At 33.6% G+C, this 13,465-nt stretch overlaps 1 protein-coding gene across 11 annotated transcripts in view; it reads left to right on the top strand.

Moving 5' to 3' along the window:
- The first annotated feature begins 360 nt into the window (after window positions 1-360).
- LOC143253635 (DALR anticodon-binding domain-containing protein 3-like) overlaps window positions 361-13,465 on the top strand; it is a 103,147-nt gene continuing 90,042 nt past the window's right edge. For 4 of the 11 annotated variants that reach the window (XR_013029746.1, XM_076507804.1, XM_076507809.1 and 1 more), the window contains exons 1-4: window positions 450-2,116; window positions 2,710-2,775; window positions 4,012-4,071; window positions 6,367-6,507. Coding sequence is in view for 10 of the 11 variants with exons in the window: in XM_076507804.1 (XP_076363919.1) it covers window positions 2,048-2,116; window positions 2,710-2,775; window positions 4,012-4,071; window positions 6,367-6,507 (336 nt within the window). In the remaining variant the exon portion in view is untranslated. The other 7 variants (XM_076507808.1, XM_076507813.1, XM_076507806.1 and 4 more) reach the window with 5 other exon arrangements.

Genomic DNA, 13,465 nt, shown 5'->3' on the forward strand with positions numbered 1-13,465 from the left:
AATAAAATCATTTTAGCATTTAATAAGGAAAATGTAAACACTATAAAATTAGTCTAAATACCAGCTGGCAAAAGTTTAAGACCATACCAAAACGCTGATGCTTGAACACAAATGACTATGGTTAGGCATTTTGAAGACTTTAAAAAACTCAACAGCAATTAACTCTTGTTTTACAAAAATGCTCATGAAATATATGAGAGCAAGTACTAAAACCCACTCTACAATAAAAACAACAACAAAGAGTTGGTTTAAGATCTACAGTTTTTGATGTATAGAAAAATTTAATCGCCCACAAAGATTATCAGAAAATCAGATAAGGCAACAATTACACAAGAAATTTTTTTCATTTACAGTTTCACATCTGAACTCAATATGGTTGACGCTAGATGGCACATGTGAGGTAGTAATCATCCAAAATGTCAGCGAACATATCTGAAGGCGTGGTAAGGTTTTGAAAGCTTTGCAATTTAATATTTTAATGAAAAGATAGATTAAATTAATTGTGCAATATTGAATATGCTTTCCATAAAATACAGTTATGTTTTAAAAGAGATTCTTCAGCGCTATACTACTAGTTTTTGAGTATTTGGCCATCTTATAGAGTGAAACGACAGACATCAGTCGCGAACCGGTTGGGTTATGTGTCAATTCGAGCCATGTTTCAAGTCTTCGTGAAATTTACGTAAATTTTTGTATTATTACTCGAACTTCAGAAATTAAGTTCTTAGCCGTGTTTTTAAAATAGGTTTGTGGTTATGACATGTACAAAACAAAAATATCGTTACAATGAGACTGAAAAATCAAAGTTATCATTCTGTTAGTATTAATATTACCACTACCAGTTTTTGTTTTCATCTTAAACCCATAAATTTGATTTAACCTTGAAGTCGTAGCGGACAGTGTTTATAGATATAGTACCAAAATGATCTGGGCTTCACGATATTCCACAATGGACAAGATCCTGATGCTGATGTCAGAAACTCGTCAACAACTACTAAAGGGTTATTCATGATAACAAGAAACCCACTGTGTTTGCTGTGTATTATTTAAACTTTTTGTTTTTGTTTTGTTAAGAGTATTATTACATGGTAATATCTAACAGTATGTAGAATGTTTGATGCATTCTCCAGGATGTAAATAGACCTAGAGTAAGTGATTATGAATAAAGCAATACCAGGTATTTAGTAGCAATTTTTAAAGTAAAATGGCCCCAGATTGTACTGCAATAACAAGAGAAGAAATAATTTGTCTTCTCAACTGGGGTCAAAGTAACTGAACCAATCTCATTCAATATGATTTGGAACTGGTTGTAGAAGAGATGCTGACTGTGAACCTTATCCAAGATTTTTTCTGGTTTTGATGTCTTAACTACTAAACATGGGCATCAGCCTACTCCAAAGCAATGTGGTTCAAAAGTGTGGGATACCTACCAAAGGTATCTCAGGCCCGTCTTTGAACCCTCTTTACCTTCTGTCAGGCAGGACCCCACCATGGGTGAGGATACCATGGAAAATGTGTAGATGTTTTAGGAATAGATTGAGCATCCATCTAACAATGGCATACAGATGACAGCAGGATTAATTTCTGTGAGAGAGAGCATGTTGTCCTGGTCCAACTTCCACTGAAACACGCTGGTCGAGTGGGATTGACCATGATCAGTCTCCTTAAATATGATAAAAAAGTAATCACTGCCTTATGAGTTAGTGTCAACCCTTCAAGAAAAGTGAAGAGGAGCAGAAAGAGAGATCAACAGCAGTAAAAGAGTGACTATGTGCATGAAAATCAGTAAGAACTGTTATTGAAGAAAATAAGATGTGATCCAAGAGCATATGCTCAATGGAATAATCTCACCCATCAATATAAGCACCACCCCAGAAGGGATTATGCCCATTAAAGTCCCCCAGGATAGAAAGGGAAATGTCAATTGCTTAATGACATCATCAAGGATACAAGTAGAGAGAACAAACAGTGATGGTACAACTCAAGAAACACAAATGGCTATGATGTCAAAAGGTGTATCAAGATGGAAAAATAGGATGGGCATGAGATGATTGACCAGAGGCACCACTCGTCCACATACAACCTGTCATTCTGGTATAAAGAAAACTGCCAAAAGGTGACTGTTTACATGCTGAAGAAAGCATCAAATATTCCACTTAGTGTTAGATATTATGATGTAATAATACTCTAACAAAGTAACAAGAAAAATTTTAAATAATACACAGCAAACACTAACTCACAACAACTGAACTACACAATGTTTAATTTATACAGTTACATGAACAAACTTGCAATAAACTACTGATTTTAAAAATAATTAAATTTAACACTGCTACTATTCTTAAATGGAAACTGTTATGTATATCATAACAAAAATTAAAGAACTGTATATTATAATATTAAAAAACAAAGTTAATTGGTGTTAATTATCATTTTTTTTTATTTGTTGGAGCCATTGTTTGTTGAATAAGTAAATATGTTAACAGAAGTGCAGTTTCTAGTAAATTTTTAAATTTTAAAATATTCAGAAAGATGTGAAAATAACTAATGGTTGTAAATTATTTTGTATCTGAAATGTTTGATGTAGAAAGCACATCAGGTTGACCTATTTTTATTACAAGCCCTTTTTAATGAATGTTCTTTGGTCATGGTTTGCATGCATTAATATTCAGATTCATATAGTTATGGGAAAATATGTTATTCTCACAGAGCCCAAATGATGCTTTGACAGCTGCCAGTGTTTTATCCAGACCAACAGAAGAATTTGGAAATGATGTAAAGGTTTTTTTTTATTTTTAAACATTTGTGAAGTGTTGTGGTTATCAGTAGGTTTCATAATAGGAATTCTCTTTGATTAGGAAAAGATATGTTAGAGCTTAATTACCTTCCTTTGTACTTTTGACTGAAAAATAAAGGGTCATGGTTTAGCTCTAATCTGTATCTGACAAACTTGCTTGTATGATAGAGTAAGTTGAGAAATGGTTTCCAGTAGTTTACTTTGCTCATTTTATTTGTTTGATTAATATAATGTAACTTTTGAAATATGCATACATTTTGAAAGAAGTGTTTTATTCAATGTAAGTATAATATTTGGGTGTTTTTTGACATCAGCCCAAAATTTAAAAACAAATTATATTAAAGAAAATAGATTTAATGACTCAGTTTATAGCACTTCCAGGACATTTACTTATTTTGATACAAAGAAAAAAAATATCTAAAAGTATTAGAAGGAAAAGTAAAAACTCTTGTATTGGTAACAGTTATCATTAGGATTTATTTTTTATTTATTGGACAATTACAAAGTGAAAGACTTAAGTGAAATTAGGCAGCTTTTCTGTTATTTGAATATTACAGCATAAAACTTTTAGTTCTTGTATGCAACTTAATGTTTATAAAACATTTATAGGATTTTCTTGTTTTACTATCTTTTTTTTTCTTCACCATGACACATAATTGTGAATTATCAGAAAAGAAGTTCCTAACATTAATGTTATTTTTCAAGGACTCAGTCTTCAGCACTTGCTAGCAATGTGGAAGGTTAATGATTTGATCATATTGTGAATATAATATGTTTTTACATTAATTTGAACTCTACTGTACTGTGTTTGAAGTTTACAACATGAAAACTTGAGATTATATAAATTACTGTCTTAGAGTTAATAGTTTTAAGTTTGTACCTTAATGGATGACTTGTTGAATGACGCTTGTGTAATTCACGTGTCCAAAGAATAAATATTTATTTTACGTAATAGTAGTAGCATTGTTGAATTATGTCATTTATATGTTTTAATTTTGAAGAGATCAGTATTTTATTACTATTTTACTTGTAAGTGCATCGTTATAGTATTTTACTTTTGTGCACTGTATCTGTTATGATGTTTTGATGCTATTCAACTTGATAGTATGATACATGTACATACTTATTTGTGTAAAAAGGTAAATACTGTTATTACTGAAGAAGACTGAATTGATTGTTTATTTCTCCTGCCATTTTATTAATCTTTAAAACAGCCAAGTCTTGAAGCTGCTTGGGCAATTAAAGCTATTGAGCACATGGAGGTTTACTTCAATGTAAGTGTTGTGAATATTAATCTCAAAATAAAATATAAAATACTAATCAGTTCCAAATGATTTTCTGGACACATTGTGAACTTTGATTATCTTTACCAAAATTTGAATTCATGTATTAGATGTATTTAAAAATAGCTGTTACCATAGTATTTAGTTTATTATTTGCCCATATAAAATTCATGTGGTAAGCAGAGGCATATAGTATTTAAATAAAATTGTATACATTTGTTTGGAAATTTTAGTTTGTAGAATTTAAGAAATCTTTTATTATCTCTGTGTACAGTTTTTGGCTTTGTTCACATTTTTTTATAATCCAGTTACTTATTATTACTGTTAGAATAGTTTACAGGACCTGTCAAAGCATAGTCTTTCCTCCATCAAAAAAAGTAGAGATTGACTGTTAAACTAGTTTTGACATCTCACACTGTTCTCATAGTTCATGTTGCTACATCTGGTAATTCTTGGTCTAGCAATTTCTCATTTTGGCAGCTTCCTTTCCATTATGGTATATTATTTTTTAAAGACTATCATGTCTAAAGTGCACTTATTTCTTTGTGCAAGTTTTTCATAACCACAATCTAGCATACAAGGACAGTGGTTTCCCAATGTTTACTTCAATGGTCTGAACATATCATTAGCTTCATGTTTCTTTCTTTTAATCTTGAAAACATCTCTTCTCTTGAGACATCTCTGATCAGACTTGTTTGCCGTTGTTGTTCACCACATTTTGTACCACAATATCTGTCCTTTTATATCTTAACCATTCCTTCCTTCACAAAACATCAACTTCTCACAAAGATGATTTCACCTTCACTCCCATTTCCCTTTCTTCCATAACTTGTACTTATTCCTGCTCAGATTTGGATTGTCTATTGTATTCTCTTTTCATTGTTTTATGTGTCACACACAACATTTCTGTATCTCTTGGTTCTTCTATTCTGTGTCTTGTCCCATCAGATTCATCACCTCACAGTATCTTTAGCTGTTAATTTCTGTTGTCCTTTAGAGGAGATTATCCAACCTAGCATTTGGGACCAATCCAAATCTTTTGTGTTACACTACCACTACTTGCACAAGCTGGTGGTTTCTGGTTGAAGTGGATATTGTCTTTCTCCTGTAGCTATTCTTCATTCATTGATATAACTTTGAGTGGATTAGTTTAAATTGTTTCTCAGAGGTGAATTTACATGTTATGGTGCTTGTCCAGGAACATTGGACAAATATTCAAAATTTGCACCATAAGATCTGTAAGGTCTGTTATACTTGCTGTTGAAATTGGGTGTACCACAAGACCACTTGCAGATTCTTCTTTGCATCATTTGTACCAGACTGTGTATACTCATGAACGAACATGAGTAAAACAGAAAGAGATTGCTACCTAACTAATGTTCCTTATATTGCTAGAATCAGAAATAGTCTGTTTCTCAAAATAGGGTTTTGTGGTTACCCATAACACTTTCTCTAGTGGTGCAATTCTCTGGTGTGTTTCTTCCTCTTTTTCCACTGGAGTATTGGTGTTCTTACCACTTGCAACTGTTGGGTATTGAATAATGGAGGAATCTTCCTGAGTGTATACAGTTCCACTCAGTTGAGAGCAGACTGTGGTGTTTTACCTGTGTAGAAAGTGTAATTGTCCTTTTGCTATGGGTTTGATGTTTTTCTCCAGATGTTGGTAAAAACATTTTGGTATACAATTGAACAAGCTAAGTAAATTATTTTAAGTTAACTTTGATTGAAAACAAATATAGCTGTCAGTGTATTCAACAAATGAATTAGTTTAAGCTAATTACTACAAGCTTTAAGTATTGTAAATTATGTGTAATGTAAGTTTTATTATGAATATAATTTATTTTGATATCATTAATTTATTATTTATATTAACCATTAAGGAAGTGTATAACATTAAATATGTGGATTTGTATAAATCTGGACACGTTTTTAGAACATAATCAGTGTGAGAAACTAAACTACTGTTCAAGTTTATATTGTATTATTATTTTAACCTTGTTTCTAAGTATTTGTTAGAATGTAACATTCAAGTGACATGTCAATTTTTCTTGTTTGTTGTGTGATACACTTAATATTTCAATATACCATTTACTCTAACAACAGTACCTATAGATTTCCTAAGTATTGGAAACTTTAAGTAACGAAAACCTAAGTAATTAAAATATTTAAATTTTTATTCACTCCTGTTTCATAAAGTTTAGTACTTAGATAATGTATTGAGATTTATTCACTTTGATATGCTGTGCAGCATATATTATAATACATTAATTTGCTTACATGAACCAGCTCCTTTGTTCAGTGGATCCTCAAATTCTGAGATTAACTCCACATGATAATACCATTTATGAAAAGTTCCGGGGAGAATTTCCTGATTTTAATGTGAAACTTATGTCTGAAGATCAGTTAAAAAGCAGAGAAGCTAAAGAGGTTTGTGAATTATTGTAGGAGTAATATCAAATGGATTAGAATTTTTATGTAAATAATGTTTGAATTTTTTCAAATGCTCTGTCTACTTCTCATAATCAACTTATGGGTAACCATTTATTTTAGAAGATTTGTTACGATTTATCTTGTTTCTCACGTTCTGCTGCCAACCAAAGTTGTGGCCTTAAGCTATTAATCAGGAGTCTCATTTTTTTGTATGCATATTTTTGTGATCATTTCCATTTACAAGGATTTTAAACAAGTAATTAAAATATTTAATTTTTTATTCTGTACTTGTGTACTGCTATGCCACATTTCTCCTAGAACATGGTTACGGACATTTGATCTATTTTCAATAATCAAATGTGGATGTTCTTTTATAATGTTTTTGAACCATTTAGTGGCTGATCCATTATACTTATAATTGTATCCAGCATGTTTAATTTAATGTACAGTTACAACACAAAGTGTTTGTACCCCTGTGTCCTGAGTAGTTTTTTGCTCATAACTAAAAAAATATCATGAGTTGGCTAATAGATGTCGTGTAATATATTATAAATATTATACTAACACACATCTACATAAATTTTTATGTAAATTAAATGACAAATAAACTGTTTTTCAGCAAATAACCAAAAACAGGAGGAGCAGAAAGTGTTCATACATTTCAGAACGTGTGAAAAACTGATATTCCTGTAACAATTTTGTTTAGTTTGGCGAATAAACTACATTATACCATTCCAGAACAAGACACTGGGTTCATAATTAGTGGAATTTAGCCAGCAAAACAGTTACTTCCGACAATTTAGCACCGTCTCCGTCATTATCTGCTTGGTCATCATGGCGAACAGGAAACAAGTGTCCAGTGATTTAAAAAGAAAACGAATTATTGTAAAATACAAGTCTCGTGTGTGTCCTTCCGGTATTGCTACACAACTTAATGAGCCGAAATCTACTGTTCAAAACATAATTGCTAAGTTTAAGCTTACAGGATCAACTGCTAACCTCCCTCATTCCGGATGCCCCACCAAAATTCCAGAGAACCAATAGGAAGGTTCTCAGAGAAGTTAGTAGGAACCCTCGTTTAACACGTAATGACATACAGAAACTGGGGTTGAAGTAAACACCTCTACAGTTACGAATATGTTACGCTCTTCTGGGTTCAAAGCATGCCGTCCTCGCAGAACTCCATATTTAAAACCTGTTCATTTAGAAGCATGATTGAGGTATGCAAGAAAGCATGTAGATAAACCCTTTACCTATTGGAAGAGTATTCTTTGGTCAGACAAGACTAAAATCAAGCTTTTCGGCCACAATGATGTTCACAATATTTTCCATAAGAAGGGGGAACGAAATCTTCCAAAGAACACCTTCCCTACAGTTAAACACAGAGGTAGCTCGATTGTGCTCTGTGGTTCATTCAGCTCTTCTGGTGTAGGCAGCCTTCACCATGGTTATGGAATCATGAATAAAGAAGAGTATGTTGATATATTAGGCACTTATATCAAGAATGATGCTCGGAACTTGCGGCTTGGGCGTCGTTAGATCTTTCAGCACAACAATGACCCTAAGCACACATTGAAATATGTGCAATCTTGGTTGCAGAGGAATCATGTAAGCGTTCTGAAGTGGCCATCGCAGTCACTTGATCTCAACCCAATTGAAAACATTTGGCATGAGTTGAAGACCAGGGTTCATCAGCGTCATCCGAAAAACTTGCAAGAGTTGGAGGCCTTCTGTAAAGAAGAATGGAAGAAAATATCAGTCAATTACTTTCAAATGATTGAGGGCTATGAGGAGAGATTGCGTCAAGTAATTCACCTGAAAGGCTACACAACTGACCGTTAAAGTAGATACATGAACACTTTCTGGCCCTCCTATGTTTGGTTATTTGTTTATAAACAGTTTATTTGTCGTTCAATTTACATAAAAATTTATGTAGATGTGTGTAAGTATAATATTTATAATATATTATACTTTCATTATCCTAATCATGATACTTTTTAAGTTATGAGGAAAAAACTACTCACGACACAGGGGTATGAACACTTTCTGTCGCAACTGTATATTGTTCGATGTTTCCAGTGTTGATATTTTACATTTAACTTTTTCCAGATGGGTCAAAGCTCAGGGGTTATGCCATTATGTTTTTGACTTACATTCAAAATTTTATTTTATGAATTTGTCAGTAAGTTTGGTACCAAACTGTAGATTATGATTAAAATTTTAGTATTATACACAACTCAATTTAAAAGTAAATATTAAAGAAACAAAGTTAAGCAGCAGTTTTTGTGAGTCACATGGCTTGTTGAATGCAGTGTTATTGATTCAGATTACGTTTTTTTTTGTGACATTAAAATACAAAGTTGTAGTTTCATACAAATTATAAACTCAAATTACCAATAATGACAAGGTAGAATATAAAATAACAATCTTGCACCTTTTCACTTTGCTGAGATATGTCTTATATACTGAATCAAATGCATTAGTCCTGTTCACCTCTTTCTAGTTTTTGAAATGGTCCCTTACGTACATTTCAAAATTTAAGATGGGTTGTCTTTAGTATTCTCAAAATTTCATATTTGTTTTAGACTTAAAAGTACAGCTCAGTTACTGAGCTTGATAGAGTATGGTGGAATTCTGTGGTATGAATATTGTGATGTGGATTTTGATTATTCAGCTGTGTTTGTGTGTATGTATATATAAAGCCTAAAAAAATTTTTTTATATCCTGCAAGTGCAAAATTTTAAAAGGTTCAGCAACATACATCAACAGTAACCAAAAAAGAAAGGTCAGAACTAGAGGGGATAGTTGTTTGCTTTATTTACTGATCTATATTTTAAGAAAAAATAATTTAACAACTTATTTCCAAACAGTAATAATCTATATACGTATATAATGTGTAATAATGGAAATGTCAGCATACATTGCAAAATACTAGTCTACTAAAACATAGTCAAGACAGGGTCACTTTGTAATGACTAAAGGTCAGTTTTATATAATTGAATATGGTAATATGAATGTATGTATGCTGTGTCATTCTAATGTCTGTATTGTTAGCCAGGCATAGCTGAAAGGTCAATATAATAAATATATATGTAAATGCATATGTTATCAGGTTTAAGCTATATACTCTGAACATTTATATTTTCATGCTAAAATCTGTTACGAGGTATTAGTCAATTCTGTTAAACCCTCAAAGACACTTGTAAGTTTGAATGTGACCATTGATGGACACATTTTAGGGACGAGAGTATAAATGGGTTTGGGGACTATAGGGGGCATTGCAGGTGGATGTTAGGTTATTAATTAGTATAGGTATAAAGGTGTTCCTTTATATTGGTTTTAGTTGCTATATAAGTAGGGCTTCTTTGATTTTGCATTTGCTTATATTTGTTTCCCTATGTAATTTCTGGGTGTTTTCTATGGTTATGTTGTGTTTATTTGATTTGCAGTGTTCAAAAATGTGTGAAAGTGTTTTTTTTTTGTTCTTTGAATCTAGTTTTCAACTTGCTCATCCAAACCTTATTCTGATTTTTTTCTCACTTGTTTCCAATCCATTATATCCTACTCACTTGCCCTTGGCAATATTTGTCTCATGATACTCAACATCTTCAACAATGAACCCTCTATCCTGGTACTGTAAAGAAGAACCTCATTATTTAGATAATTTTGTCACTTTTTCTAAATACAAGCATCATTAAGAGATTTTCCAGTTATTACAATTGTTTGATTATTTGGTGGTATTTTGAACATTAGCATTTTAAGTAGTTTATTTCATAATAATAATCATTATAAAAATAATAAATAAAATATTTTTTTTCTTTTTCATTTGGTTAGTTGATTATGGTATGAATTTGCAGGTTATTGTTTCTGGCAGTCAGGCACATTGGGTTTCTCCTCTCTAATATCTGATATTTTGCATCACACAACAGTCATGGAGAGGGGTTCACTCTTGGTTGAGACTGTCGGTGATTGTTAAGATGGAAACATATATTTAGATCTGTGATGGTCCTCCATGATGCTGCAGTTGAGGATGAACCTCAACATGTTTGATTGACTTTAGATTAACATTTTTCTGTGTCCTTCTTAAGTCCGAATTTCAGCCTTTTTGTAGGACAGTGGTAAGTTTATGAATTTGCAGAACTGGGGTTCAGAGTTTGATTCTCTAGTGTGGATGGGGCAGATGGCCTGAAATTGTTTTGCTCTAACAAAACAATTTACCTTACAGAATGATGTTCCAATGAATGATAGTCACCATGGTCTTTAGGTGACATGAAAAGTGGAAAGGATGCCACTTTGGGATATACTACCCTTGATTTGTTTTTTCTGTTGGTTCTTTGAGTTGGTGATGGTTTGGGGGTTTTTCATGGCTTGCTTTTGAGTCTGCATATTATTTGATGGCTGAAAGGTCTGGGATCAAATTTTAAAGTTTTTCTTTATACATAGATATTGTGGTTCATGCTGAAAGATTTACTTTTTAGTTATGTAAAAGATAGTTAGGTCCCATCTGATGCTTTGGAACTTTGCAATTTTGCTGCCCACCACCATGTGCAGGCATTTTACTTATTCAAATAATGCATTTGTTGCTCAAATTTTGGTGTTTGTAGTTTTTCCTCTTTTTACTGGTCTCTTGAGGTTGTTTAATATATGTGGTCAGGGGACCTCCCATGGAAGGTTCTGTATTTTCAGTTTACCTACTCAGGGGTCTGAATATCCCCCCCAGGAAACCTGGCATTGCTGTAGTGTCCTTCTTTGGCATTGTAGTGTGTCCTCTTGTAGGACTGCAGGGTGAGTGGCATCAGTGATTACTGAATTTTCCCTTATTTATTATGGATAATCCAATCTCTGTAAAAAAAAAGAAACCCAATAAAACAACAGCTTATAAGTAAACAACCATGTCTTAGAATTATGCTCTTAATTTTGTCATTTACATTGTCAAGTTCACCTTCTGACTCATTATGGTGGCAAAGATCATGATGCTTATGAGTGCCAATTGGAACCACCCTGCATTGACTAAAGTGGTTCTCACCCCTCTTACTTTCATACTTACCCTAAATGGGAGGAGGAGAAGAAAGATGTTCAGTGTTTAAAATCCATTAACAACATTTCTTACCTGAGGATTGGAAGTTATTGTTCCCAACTCTATCTTAGATATGTTTTGCTGCACTAGGTGCCACTGCTACAGTAGGCACTCCCACTCTCTTCACATTTTATTAGAGTCATTTTAAAACCATGTGAAGATCTTTTTTATTTATGGATAAGAGAGTTGACAAGCCAACGTCTACTTCTGTCACTGTCCCCACCATTTCTTCTAGTGACTGCCAGGATCTACTTCCTTAGGCCTGAGATGTAGAATGATTATTAGTTCATGCACTCAGTTGCTGGAATCTCCAGGGCAGAATTCATAAAGGTCTACAGCCCTTCTTCTAGTAAAGAGAAACAGCATGGTCATAAACCAAAGGTCTTTCCACCTAAATAAAAATGACTAAATTGGTAAAGTACAACTGTCAAGATTTCTGTTCTTAATGTAATGGACAAGTGCATGTAGGGGTGGCACTGCTGATCGATCAGCTCATGGCCTTCCTGTCTTTTCATCTTGATACACTGTTTGAGTCCATTGCTGTCTGTATTCCCTTAGGTTATACCATCACTGTTTGCATTCTCTACCAGTCTCCTGAAAAAGTCTTATGATCGATAAGATATTGATGCTCTTATTGATCAGTTGCTGTTTCCCTTTTTAATTCTGGGGGATTTTAATGGACACAATCCTCTCTGGGGTGGTGCTGATATTGATTGTAGGGGATGTTCCATAGAACACATGCTTTTGAATCACAATCTTTCTTTGGCACTGGTTCTTATACTTATTTTCATGCACCTAATCAGTCTTTTACTGCTATTGATCTCTGTCTGCTTCCCTTCCATTTTATCTTATATTACATTGAAGGTTGACAGTGTCCATGGGACAGTGATCATTTTCCTGTCATTTTGAGGGAGACTGGCTATGGTCAATGCCACTCACTCATATGCCTCAGGGAAAGTTGGACTAGCCCAAGTGGCCCTCTTTCACTGCTCTCTCTCAATTTGATCATGCTGTTATCTACCAGCTGTCGATAGACTACTGCATGATAGCAGTGACTGACTGTATTGACCAGAAAGCATTTCTTATTCATCTAGCACTTCTGTTTTGTCACCCACCTTCTTGGCCATCAAGTCTCTGTGACTATAATTGCCCCTTTACCCTGGTGGAACTCAGTTTGCTTTTGATTTGTCTGGCAGTATATCAGTCTGACCTGATTGTATTAATTTTCAGATGCTGTTCAACCTCTGTTCCACCTTGCTTGCTATTCTTCTGGTTGTTTTTACTGGATCTGGCAGGAGAATGTTTATCCTAATATTTGGTGCCAGGCTATTGTCGTCCACTTTTATTAGCTTGGGAAGGATCCCAAGATTCCTTTTAACTATAGTCCAGTTGCTTTGAAAAGCTCTCTCTTTAAAGTCTTAGAGAGGATGGTTAATGCTGGTCTTGTTTGGTTCCTCAAATGAAACATTTGTTGGTTCCAATGACAGGACTCCATTGTGAGCAACATGATTTGACTTGAAACATTGATCAGAGAAGCCTTTCTCAAATGGCAACATCTTCTTTCCATATTCTTTGACCTTGAAAAGGCTTACAATACTTTGCACAGGTATGGCATTTTGAGAGACCTCCATTTATTTGGGTTGCATGGCCATTTACTCACTTTTATTGAAAAATTTTTAATGGACTGGCGAATCCAGGTTCGTGTGGGCTCAAAGATTTCCCATTCTTTTCCGGGGGAAGTTGGAGCCCCTCAGGACTGTTTTTTGAGTATCGCACTTTTCAGTGGGAAGATTAATGCTGTGACTGCAATTGCAAATGGGATCTGTCTATGACTTCCACATCTTGTTTCAGTCATTGAGCATGAGGTTTATTGAGCAG

This window comes from Tachypleus tridentatus, chromosome 6 (assembly GCF_004210375.1).
Source record: "Tachypleus tridentatus isolate NWPU-2018 chromosome 6, ASM421037v1, whole genome shotgun sequence".
NCBI lineage: Eukaryota > Metazoa > Arthropoda > Merostomata > Xiphosura > Limulidae > Tachypleus > Tachypleus tridentatus.